Raw genomic sequence first — 12,025 nt, forward strand, 5'->3', positions numbered from 1 at the left:
TTTAATCCCAGCACTGGAAATACAAAGGCAGGTGGATCTCTTTGAGTTTGAGTCAGCCTGTCTGTAGAGGGAGTTCCAGAACAGACAGGGCTAGACAGAGAAACCCTGCCTTGGAAAAAAAAAATGATTCTGCCACTTCCAATGTATGAACTTAAGTTGTTTAACACTGGGTGTTATTGTACATTTTTGTTCTTAAAAAAAATAGATTTAGGCTGGGTGTGGTGGCACACACCTTTAAACCTAGTACTCAGGAGGCAGAGGCGGAGGCAGGTGGATCTCTGTGAGTTCGAGGCCAGCCCTGGTCTGCAAAGGTAGTCCAGGACAGCTAGGGCTGTTAAACAGAGAAGCTCTATCTTGAACCCACCCCCAAAAGATTTATTTTTATTTAATGGATAAATGTGTCTGGATTTGTGTATGTGCATTGCATGTGTGCTTGGTGCCTGTGGTAACCAGAAGAGGGGGCCAGATCCCCTGGAAATGGATTGTGAGCCACCACGTGGCTTGAGTGGAACTGCATGTGTGTCCTTGTGAAGAGCAGCACATGCTTTTAACTGTTGAGCGCTCTCTCCAGCCCTCAGTTTTGTTTTTAGTACTTTTTTGGGAGTATGCCATAAATGTTTTCAGTAGAATCCTTAAACTTCCGATGGCTGTCTCTACTGTGAAGAGAGTTATGTCCTAGGATCTCCACTGAGGGCATTTGTGTACTCTCCCTCCCCCTCCCCCTCTCCCTCCCCCTCCCCCTCCCCCTCTCCCTCCCCCTCTCCCTCCCCCTCCCCCTCTCCCTCCCCCTCCCCCTCTCCCTCCCCCTCCCCCTCTCCCTCCCCCTCCCCCTCTCCCTCCCCCTCTCCCTCCCCCTCCCCCTCTCCCTCCCCCTCTCCCTCTCCTTCTCCCTCTCCCTCCCCCTCCCTCTCCTTCTTTTTGTTAAGTAAAGGAGTAAGAAAAAAGTTCTTTTAGTATAGCATAGTCATACACTATACTTCAGTATAGCATAGTATAGTCAACTTTGTATTCTAATTTATTAATACACTTGTTATAAGAAAAAAGCAACAGACAATGAGAGTTAGTTTCTCTTAGTGGGAAACACATTAGGCCCACAGCGCACTCGTAGCTTTCATCTCATATCCATGGTCCACACAGCAAAACCAACTTAGAAGCACTGATCCAGGCACTGAAACTGTGAGGGACTATCTGATGTTAAAAGTTTGAAAACAAGTGGGCGTGGTGGCACAGGCCTGTAATCCCAGCACTCTGGGAGGCAGAGGCAGGCAGATCTCCTGGTATACAGAAGCGAGCCCAGGACAGCCAAGGCTGCACAGAGAAACCCTGTCTCAAAAACCAAAAACCGAAACCAAACCAACCAAACAAACAAAAAAAGGTATGAAAACAACGTAATAGAAACTGACTGTCCTGGGTAGTTTTTGCCAACTCAACACAAACTAGAGTCATCTGGGAAGAGGAAACTTCAACAGAGGAATTACCACCATCAGACTGGCCTGTAGGCGTGTCTGAGGGTTATTTTCTTGATTAATGATGCATGTGGGAGGACCTGTATGGGGTGCTGAGAATGTCCCAGGCATATCTAACACCCCCAGTCAGAGTGGAACTCACCTCATCAATTATGTAGCTAAGTCGAGTTACTTAAATTCCACCTTTCTTTTCATGACTAATTAGCTCATCATTTCAAGGCTGAATAATATTTCATTGTCTGGATGTATTGAAGTTGATTTACCCACTCCTCCACCAAAGCTTCCGTAAACAGGGCTGAAAACATTTACCACATACCAGATAGTGTCAGATCATTTCATATAATGTTACTTTAATGTGTATAATTTCCCTTTGAAATAGTTTGTTATTACTCTAATTCCTCAAAGCACCTAAGCAGGTATTTTTTGTTCTTCATCTTCCTGGCCTTTATCTTTGTCATCCTTTACACAGCAATCTTATTCCTTTATTTTATTTTAGCCTAATGAATTCCAACTTATCCTTCAGAACTAACTTCAGATGTTTCTACTCTCAGAATGTCTTCCCAGCCCACAAGCCCTGCTTCCCTTTTATACTTTCCTAATCCTCTGTATATTTTTTTAAAAAAAGATTTTATTTATTTATTATTTATACAGTACTCTGCCCCCATGTGTGCCTGCAGGCCAGAAGAGGGCACCAGATCTCAGATGGTTGCAAGCCACCATGTGGCTGCTGGGAATTGAACTCAGGACCTTTGGAAGAACAGCCAGTGCTCTTAACCTCTGAGCCATCTCTCCAGACCTAACCCTCTGTATTTTAAGAGCACAAGAGGCTATGTGGCTTGTCAATAGCTGCCATTTCTGCTGAAGGCAGAAATCTTTCACAAGGAACTGTGCCCATGTCATTTTCCTGTGTTATCTGTAGTACCAAATATAGTCTTCGATACATAAGTGCTCAGTTGAGTAACCTTTGTCTAATTGTACCAAAAGGATGCCCTTAATCAGAAGTTGAATGTTGGCCTCTCACGGCTTCAAAAACCTCCCTTTAAATTACCTCAGACACAGAACCTAACAGGAAGTATTTCTCAAATTACTCAAGAGAATCTTGCTCAATTCTATGTGTTTACTATTCATTAATCTTATGTACTGGCAAGGGTGTGGTTCAGAGCTAAGGAACGGAAAAGTCTTGTCTTGAGAGAAGGCCCACCCCTTTGAGCAGTTTTGTAAAGGTAATGGGAGTGATTCTAGGACTTTTCCAACTAGAAAGCAATAAGAAGTGGGCGGGCACAACTGATTTGCCAGGTTCCCTAACCTCCTGCTGAGCCGAAAGCCACTTGCTCCGTGGAAAATGTCTAAGATGAAGAACCCTCAGACTTTTGAGGAGCAAACAAAATGCATCATGAATGCTCTACTCAAGGACTTCTCGACCCCAACGGCGCAGGCTGCTAGCAGGAGCCTACTGGATGCGGACGAACCAGAGGAACCATGTTCAGGTAAGGCCCCTTAGTCTGAGGTGGTGAGTGTCGGTGGGGAATAGAATCAGAGTCGGCTTCCTCTATTTCCTTTTAAGTTTTAAAACATAAGTCCTAAATTTTCCACAACATTCGACAGGAAAGAGCTTATCAATAAAGAAGATTGTCTGACCTACATTACTGAGAACAAACAATGCCAAAACTGTTTAAAAGACTTGAGAATATAGTCCAGGCCAGCGTGGTCTGTAGAGCGAGGAGTTCCAGGACAGCCAGGACTACACGGAGAAACCCTGTCTTGAAAACCCAAAAAATAACACTTGAGAAGATTTCTCTTTTGCCCAGATTTAGGACCTTAGCCATTCCTTTAAGCATGGTGAGACTGTTTGCTGTGTTGCAGGAGAGGCTTGCTCTTTTGATGTGGCTATTATTGCTGGCCGCCTTCGAATGCTGGGGGATGAGTTCAATGAAGAACTGGAAGCATCTGCCAATAGTGTAATTGCACAAGCCATTCAAGGACAGGTCAGATTTTTACCTTTTAAAAATATTGATGCTGTTCTGTTCTATTTCAAACTTTAATTGTCTCTCTCTCTCCCTCTCTCCCTCCCTCCCTTACTTCCTTTCTTCCTTCCTTTTCTACTTCTGTGTACTAGGAATAGAAATGTTCTGTGAAGATTTCAAGGTTTATGTTTGTTCAGTAAGCTATAGAGGGAAGTGTGATTGCTAATTCTCTTTAAATTATTATTTTATTTTATTTACATTGGTGTTCTGCCTCCATGTATTTCTGTGTGAGGACATCAGATCCCCTGGAACTGTTGTAAACAGTTGTAAACTGCCATGTGGGTGCTGGGATTTGAACCTGGGTCCTTTGGAAGAGCAGCCAATGCTCTTAACTGCAGAGCCATCTCTCCAGTCCCCTGATTGCTAATTCTTTAGACATTAACTAAAAACCCAGTACTATAGAAGGAACTCACAGGCTGTGTCAGAGCTGCCCTTAGTGAGCATAGATCATGTTCATAGTTCATTATTCTTAGAAATTATTACTATATTATTATTATTATTATTATTATTATTATTATTATTATTACTGTATTGTACCTATGATGTGAGGAGGGGGATGCATGTACTACTGCATATCTGTGGAGGCCAGAGGACAATTTTGTGGAGTTCTGCCCTTCCGCCTTTGTGTGGGTTTCAGGGGCTGAATTCAGACCACTAGGCTAGTATGGCAAGTATTTTTAAGTGTTGAGCCCCATTATTCATATTTTTAAAGTTTAATGTTGTAAGAGTAGGCTTCTCCTTTTATATCCCAGGGTCTAGTAGTGAGATTCAGAAATATTGGATAGTTTAGACATTGGATGCAATTTGAGATAAACTCTTAAAGAAGACTGATGGCTTTTCATCAAAACTCTGATTACTGGCAGTAGCCCTCGGACTCCGTGTAAAGCCCATGAGATGGTGTTCCAGTAGATGTTGCTGATCATATCACAACAGCACGCAGTTATTACTTCACATGACTGCATTTCACTGTTTAATCATTACTCGTGTGCAGGAACTATTATAGAAACCGATACTCTTAGAACAACCTCTCTGAATCAGCACATAACACCATAAGGGCAAATATCAAACCTGCTTTCGCTCCTTGCTCTATTCATATAATTTTGAGTTGTGCCTTATGCACAATAGGCCTGCAACATGTACTTCCTGACTTGATACCACTTAAACACATAAAGAAATGGAGACACAAGGAAACAAGTAAGACATTTACTCTGTAAATGTCGAAGCTAGGATTTGGGCCCAGACTGATCTCAGAGGCATGCTTTATTCTTCCTATTGGGCACCTTACGTTCAGACAGAAGCTTCCTTCCAGCTGCTGGCCCTGAGGATCGCATAGGCGGCTGGGAGCTGGCTCTACTTTTTTCTTTTCTCCTTTTCTATATTTTGGATAATAACAAACAAAACAACACAACAGCAAGCCAACAACGGGGGAGGGGGGCAGGGAGAAGACATTTGAAACAGTTTCAAACTCAAGTTGGAAGTAAGGTATAGAGAGTGCAGCCAGCCATTTGGGAATAGTTAATAGGACAGTTCCTCGCTCGTTAATACTTTTATACTTCCTTCCATTTTTTTTTTTAAAAATAGAACCACAACAGTAGTATTGGATCCTTAGAGTTCACTCAACTTTTGTCATTTGTCCCAACAATAAAATTTATAGCAAAATATTCAAGCCAGATTCACGTGTGGCATTTAGTTATCTTTTCTAGTCTCCTGTGGTCTGTATTGGTCCCTCAGTCTTTTTTTATATTTTAGACCTTGATATTTGAAGCTTATGGGAAGTGCTGAATATCCCTGAATAAACTTGAGTTTGTCATGTCTTGTTGACAGAACTGTGGGACTTGTCTCTTTTTCATGTTTCAGATTTTCTTGCTTTCCAGCAGAAGGTCTTACACTAGCTGGGAGTCAGCTATTCTCCAGGGAACTCTAGTTTCTCTCAGTGAAAACTGATACCTAGAAACTAAGACATAGGTCCAGTGAAAGATGACTCCATGGGTAATATTGCTGGCTGCTGTTTGCTCCCTGAGATACACATGTGGAAGGAAAGAGTTAACTACTGCACGTTGTCCTCTGGCTAACACATATGCACTATGGCATGTACACACACACACACACACACACAAACTGAGTAAATACATAAATGTAATATAAAAAGAAACAAACAAGCCAGGTATGGTGGCACAGGCCTTTAATCCCAGCACTTGGGAGGCAGAGGCAGATGGATCTCTGTGAGTTCGAGGGCAGCCTGGTCTACAAAGGGAGTCCAGGACAGCCAGGCTGTTACACAGAGAAAGCTTGTCTTGAAAAACAAAACAAAACAAACAAACAAAAAGATCCAACCAAACAAAACCTCTCAATATAGGTATCTTCCAAAGCTTATTCTTGAGTTTTTGTTTGTTTTTGTGTTTTAGAGTTTGACATTCTGCTCTGACCAGTACTGGGCCCTATTATACCCCAAAGATCTACCTTGGCCTATAGCTTTTGTACCAATTTACTTGGGAGGGCAAAAAGAATAATTTTTTGTTGTTTGTTTTAACTTTAGACTTTGTTATGCATTTTATTTTATTTTTGTTATGCATTTTCTAATCCTGGAAATAATGCCTTTACAGTCTGAGCTGTTCACTATCATATGATTAATAGCTTTCTTTCAAACTCTATTTTGTTCACCCTACCCAATGGTATCTGAAATTATGAATTTGATGGGTTATTTAACTTTTTTTATTATTAAAATAGCAAAACATTACAATGAAATCTGTCCATCTGCCCTCTAGTATTACCTCACGCTACCAATGGCACATTCGCCACGTCAAGCACTTCTTGCAGACTCCAGTACTGTTGGCGTCATACTGACAGAACCTGTCTCCCTCCTCAGGCAGACATCCTCCAGGACACAGTACAGTCGCTCAGCAAGGCCTGGTGTCAGAATCGCAACATAGATTTTGGAAGAGCCTTTCTGGCAGTGACAGTGAAACTTCTTCAGTATGTGACCCTTAAGGCTCCTGTTGAAGTGGCAAGAAAGGTGACTAGCTCCATGATCACCATGATCAATGGGCACAAAGAGGTCCGAAACTTCATCCAGAGCAAGGGTGGATGGGTGAGTTTTGTGAAGCCCACACTGGGCTGTGCTGTTTTGGTTTTAATAAGTAGGATTCTTAGGGGTAAGAGGTCCCCCTCGGTCACAGTCATAGGGGAGGGGAGTAAGGGGAAAATGGGAGGGAGCGAGGAATGGGAGGATACAAGGGATGGGATAACAATTGAGATGTAATATGAATACATTAATAAAATATATTTTTTTAAAAAAAGAAATAAAAAAATAAGTACTTATGAACCGTTTTGTAAGTTGGCATGAAAAAAGGAAACAAGCTCAGCCTGTGGGGGTTGGACAATGCTGCCTGAAATATTGGCTGCTGGCTATGAAGCTTATCTCTACCATCTATACATAATCAGCCTTAAAGCATATTGGTGGTGGAGTTTGAATCTCAGGCTGGCTTTACTCTGCTTCCTGGTAAATTTCTGAGTCTTTGTTCCTTGACATCTTTAGTATGTTTAAGGAAACTTAGAATAATCTTTGTGTGTGGTATGTGTGTGTGTGTGTATGTGTGGTGTATGTGTGGTGTGTGTATATGTGTGGTGTGTGTTTGTGTGGTATTTGTGTATGTGTGGTGTGTGGAGTGTGTGTGTATGTGTGGTGTGTATGTGTGTGTGTGATGTGGGTGTATGTGTGTATGTGGTATGTATGTGTGTGGTGTGTGTGTATGTGTGGTATGTGTGTGTGTGGTGGTGTGTGTATGTATGTGTGGTGTGTGTGTAGTGTGTGTATGTGTGGTGTGTGTGTGTGGTATATGTGTAGTGTGTGGTGTGTGTGTGGTGTGTGTGTGTGTGTGTGTGTGTGTGTATGTATGTATGTGTGTTGTGTGTGTAGTGTGGTGTGTGTGTATGTGTGTGTGAGTATGTGGTATATCTGTGATATGTGTGTGTGTGCTCCTGAGTTCAGGCATGTGCATGCCACAGCTCATATATGGAGGCCAGAGAACAATCCTGGATGTCAGTCCTCGCCTTTCACTCTGTCTGATTCAAAGTCGTCTTGTAGTTCCACTGCATGTAGGAGGCTAGCTGGCCCATGAGCTCATGGGAATTTTGCCTCTGCCTCTCATCCTGCTATACTGGGCACTGGGATTACCAGTGTGCACTGCCATACCCTCTTCATATGTTTGTGCTCTAAGGATTTGAACTCAGATCTTCATGCTTGTGCCAGCACTCTACCTACTGAGCCGTTTCCCAGCCTCCAGAATAATCAATATTACCTAGCAAGAAACAGTTTGTAGGGGCCTGGAGAGATGGGTCAGAGGTTAAGAGCACTGTCTGTTCTTCCAAAGGTCCTAAGTTCAATTCCCAGCAACCACATGATGGCTCAGAACCATCTATAATGAGATCTGGTGTCTTCTTCTACATGCAGGTGTGCATGTGTACAGACTACTATATAAATAATCAATAAGTAAATCTTTAAAAGAAAAAACAGTTTGTGAAACAGCATCATTCAGACACAACAGGACTGATGCATATATAAACTCACAGAGTCTATGGCAGCATACATAGGTTTAAGCCAATTGTAACCCCAGCACTGAGAGGACAGTGGAACAGGCTCCCGTACCTAACCAGGAAGCTAACTGCAAATGATACCTGCTGGCAAAGGAAAAATTAGTTTTTTCCAATGAAGTCTCTCTGGGTATATTAACTATATTTCAGGGAAGGCCCCATGCCCAGGAGAAGATGGCCAACACAAAACAAACCCAATGGTATTTTTGTAGACTTTATGTCTCATTTTGCTTTGCTTAGGCATTTTTCTTCTCTTACTGGTCTTTTACTTATGTTTTGGTTTCTATTTTTGTGTTTGTGTGTATGTGTTTCTTGGTTTTTACCTGTTTTTTAAAGAGAGAGAAAGAACCTAAAGCTGGATGGTTAGGGAGGCGGGTAGGATCTGGAAGGAATTAGGGGAAGGGAAAAATGTCATAAAAATGCATTGTATGAATTTTTTTTGTTTGTTTTTTGAGACAGGGTTTCTCTGTGTAGCCTTAGTTGTCCTAGACTCACTTTGTAGACCAGGCTGGCCTCCAACTCACAGCAATCCACCTGCCTTTGCCTCCTGAGTGCTGGGATTGAAGCATGTGCTACCACCCCCCCTCAAATATTCTTAATAGAAAACAAAAACAAAAACAAAAGGCCAGTTTGTCTCATCTATTGTAGAATTGGCTGTAGGAGGTATTCTAAGCCCACCCCACCCTCCCTGTCTCTCTCTGTCTTTTGAGGCAGGGTTTCTCTACATAGGCTTGGCTCTCTGGGCACTTGCTCTGTAGACTAAGCTGGCCTCAAACTCAGAGATCTGCCTGCTCTACCTCCCAAACGCTAGGATTAAAGACATGTGCCACCACTACCCAGCACCTTTATCTTTTTTAAAAATTATTTTTCTTATTGAAAATAGATGTTTTCCATACACTACACTCTGATTCCAGTTTCTCCTCCTCCAGCTCCTCTAAGATCTCTGCACCTTCCCAACCCCCAATTCCCATCCTTTCTCATTTTCTCTCATTAGGAAACAAACTCTAAGTCTACATGTTAATAATTTGTAGGGTTTCCACTATCTTAGAGTACCCTTCCCATTTCTGGGATCAACAGAAATTGTAGTCGTGGTAGTCCCTGGAGGTGTCCGCAGATGCTCCCGGTTCTTAGACAGCTCCTAAGGACCGGCCTCTGGGTTAAGCTTCTCCCTTTTCCTCCTAGGAAAACGTGGAGAGCTGAAGAAGCGGGCTTGTCCCCAGACTACACATCACTTGTTCTGGCAGACTGGGTGGCTGATTTTTGACAATTAAAACATGCTTTCTTCAACTTAGCCAGTGTTGTTTTTTACTGACTGTTGACTCTTCCCTGGTGATGACCTGCAGATGCTCATCCATGACTGTCCTGAGGTACGCAGAAGCTACGGTAGTCACTTCCACAGGTACCTCAGCCCAGCGGGGAGAACAGGGTGATCTGATCTAGGCTCTCAGAAGAGGAAAGCAAAGTGCGTCACTTGCACAGGGACAGTCACTATGCTTTTACCACTGTGCATGTCCACAGTAAAATCAATAGAGAAAGATCACCACTGGGGGAAAGAACATTAAAAACAAAGACAGAAATCTTGGCCCCCTCTAGGCTGTTTGGCTGCTCCTATGAATTGCTATCCTCCACTGGTCTACTTCAAGGACATAAAAAAAGGTAACTCCCTTGAGGCAAGAGCTCTGGCCTAGCTGCCTGGCAAAAGGCCCTAAGACTAGCGGGACCTATTGACATTCTGATGGCATATCCCAACCTGCTGCTGCCCAAGACTCCATGGTATAACCAAGAGGAAGGAGTGGGCAGCTCCAGCCCACAGGTTGGTAGACACCAGAGGGAAGATCATTCTCCTAGAAACCACTGGCAGGATGTTGGGGGCTGACCTTCACCAGGCTACTTTCTGATTGTTCAGACCAAAGTATGTTGTAGCCGGCCTGGCCTAGATAGAGTGATCACTGTTATGCCTGTTACACAGCCTAGAATGGGGTGTCTCAGCTAGTGCCAGGTTGGTGCTCAGGTAAATCCAAAGCAGAGAGCATCTACCCAGGAAAGAGTCCAAATGTGAGACTAACACTCTGTGAACTTTGGGAACACTGGCCTGCCAGGGGGACATAAAAGTACTTGCTAGTCTTTTTAGATGCTTTTCCGCGCCTGGGCTGAAACTGCTCAAATAGCCAGTCCCCTGATTTGGCCTCTCCTAGTAGTGGGGTCCAATTTCCATAGCCAAAACCTTTCCATTAATAGCTACAGCTTTAGACATGGATTGAAAACTTCATTGTGCGTATAGACCTCAGAATTCTGGGCAGGTAAAAGCCAACCAACCAACCAAACAACAATCAACATTACAATAACAACAACAAAACTAGGACACTTAAAAAAAAAAAACCACTAACAAAATTCTCGTTAGAGTCCAGTAAAGGGTGAGTAGACCACTTTCGTTTGTTGTGCTTTGGGCTTGCTGTACCCCATACAGGGAGGGAAATAACTCACTATGAGATTGTGTTTGGAAGACTTCTCCAACTGCTTCCCAGGCTCAGAGCAGCAGTTGGCAGAACTCTGTAAACATCCCTTTTTCAGTCACTGCAGGCCTCCAGTTCTCCATATGGGCTGTTCACTGGATTACCCTAGAGACCCAGCTGGCCTCCAAGGCCACCACCAATTTCTCCTTGGTCAAGTCCAGTGATAGCATCTGGGTTAAGTGGGAAGCCAAAAGGGCACTGGAACCAACTTGGAAAGGACACCACGTGGTGATTCTCGCCAATCTGACAGCTGTGAAGGTAGCTGGATCCCTGGGCTCATCACACCCAGGCCGTCCGTCACACCCAGGTCGTCCATCACACCCAGGTCGTCCGTCACACCCAGGTCAAGAAAGCAGAAGCTGCCAAAGCGGTAGACCCTGCTGCCAAATGGGCTGCCTCCCAGACTAGGGCACCCATTACAATTAAGGTTTCATGGGGCACCAGGCCCTTCTACTCCCTGCCCCTCAGCCTCCTCAGGAGACTTGTGTTTGGTATGAATACAGGGTTATGGTCCACCCACCACTACCTTCAGGCCTGGACCTGGGAACTGAGGAAGACATATGCAGAGAAGGCATTAGCTAGCGTGACCACAGATGAGCAATCCATATTCATCTTGACCTTTGCTCACTGATGTTTATTTTAAATGTCTGGTTGTACTGGAGAAAGAAAGATATAGGAGTTTATCTCTTTGAGATAGGAATTCAGAGTTTACAACTGTGTGCATACCCTGTTGCTTGGCCCCCTAGTTATTAGGAGCAAAGAGGTTTCTATTGCAATAATTGAGGTTGTGGAACTGATACTTCCTGTAAGTTTTTCCTGGCATTTGAGAAACAAGGAAAACCTGGAGAATCAGACTCCATGCTACAGGAAGGGACCCCGGGGATAAATCTACTTGAAACTGACCGTGTTCAGGTCCCCCGAGACAACCAAGTTCTAAACACACAGAGGGTCAGGGTCCGACCTCCTGGCATCCAGGATGCTGAGAAATCCCATGCCTATTTTAAACTCTTGACAAGTTCCACTGCTTAGTTAATCAATCATTTGTAGCCATACGCTGGCCAGGATGGTTGGTTTTGCTTAGACCCCACCCCACCCCCATCCCCTGGACTACATAGGGGTAGGAATTAATCAGACTGTCAGCCCATTGATTGACAAAACCCACTGTAACCGGGGGCAGCCCAAATTCACGTTGGTGGACCTACAGTGGCCTGAACCTGTCTAACAGCCCACACACTTCCCCTTATTCTGATGCCTGCTATTCTGCCTACGGGTTAATTCATCTGGGTTATGGCACTATTATGACTCTTTGGTGGGCACGTACTAATGGCTTGACTACGCCTCTTCTGATGCCTTCCAACCCAAGAGGTATTAAAAGTTTCCATTTCTGAATTAAAATAACAGTTAGATTCCTTTACAGAAGTGGTCCTGCAAA

The 12,025-nt window shown here is 43.7% G+C and overlaps 2 protein-coding genes across 2 annotated transcripts in view; both read left to right on the forward strand.

Moving 5' to 3' along the window:
• The first annotated feature begins 959 nt into the window (after positions 1 to 959).
• BCL2L15 (BCL2 like 15) lies at positions 960 to 9,371 on the forward strand. Its single transcript, XM_084755366.1, has 4 exons — positions 960 to 2,953; positions 3,330 to 3,451; positions 6,357 to 6,578; positions 9,263 to 9,371. The coding sequence occupies exons 1-4, from the start codon at positions 2,809 to 2,811 to the stop codon at positions 9,278 to 9,280; spliced, it is 507 nt and encodes a 168-aa protein (XP_084611492.1). The 5' UTR covers positions 960 to 2,808; the 3' UTR covers positions 9,281 to 9,371.
• Positions 9,334 to 12,025, forward strand: part of PTPN22 (protein tyrosine phosphatase non-receptor type 22) — a 78,890-nt gene continuing 76,198 nt past the window's right edge. The window contains exon 1 of the mRNA XM_084755355.1: positions 9,334 to 9,447. Coding sequence (XP_084611481.1) covers positions 9,424 to 9,447 — 24 coding nt within the window. The 5' untranslated portion in view covers positions 9,334 to 9,423. The remainder of the gene's footprint in view (positions 9,448 to 12,025) is intronic.

This window comes from Acomys minous (assembly GCF_964271855.1).
Source record: "Acomys minous genome assembly, chromosome: 14".
In the NCBI taxonomy this organism is placed as follows: domain Eukaryota; kingdom Metazoa; phylum Chordata; class Mammalia; order Rodentia; family Muridae; genus Acomys; species Acomys minous.

Bases quoted from the DNA above. Each gene is read 5' to 3' on its own strand.
- BCL2L15 (XM_084755366.1), top strand. From the start codon at position 2,809: ATGTCTAAGATGAAGAACCCTCAGACTTTTGAGGAGCAAACAAAATGC. The intron at 2,954-3,329 runs GTAAGGCCCCTT...GCTGTGTTGCAG, and splicing joins ACCAGAGGAACCATGTTCAG to GAGAGGCTTGCTCTTTTGAT. The intron at 3,452-6,356 runs GTCAGATTTTTA...CTCCCTCCTCAG, and splicing joins CACAAGCCATTCAAGGACAG to GCAGACATCCTCCAGGACAC.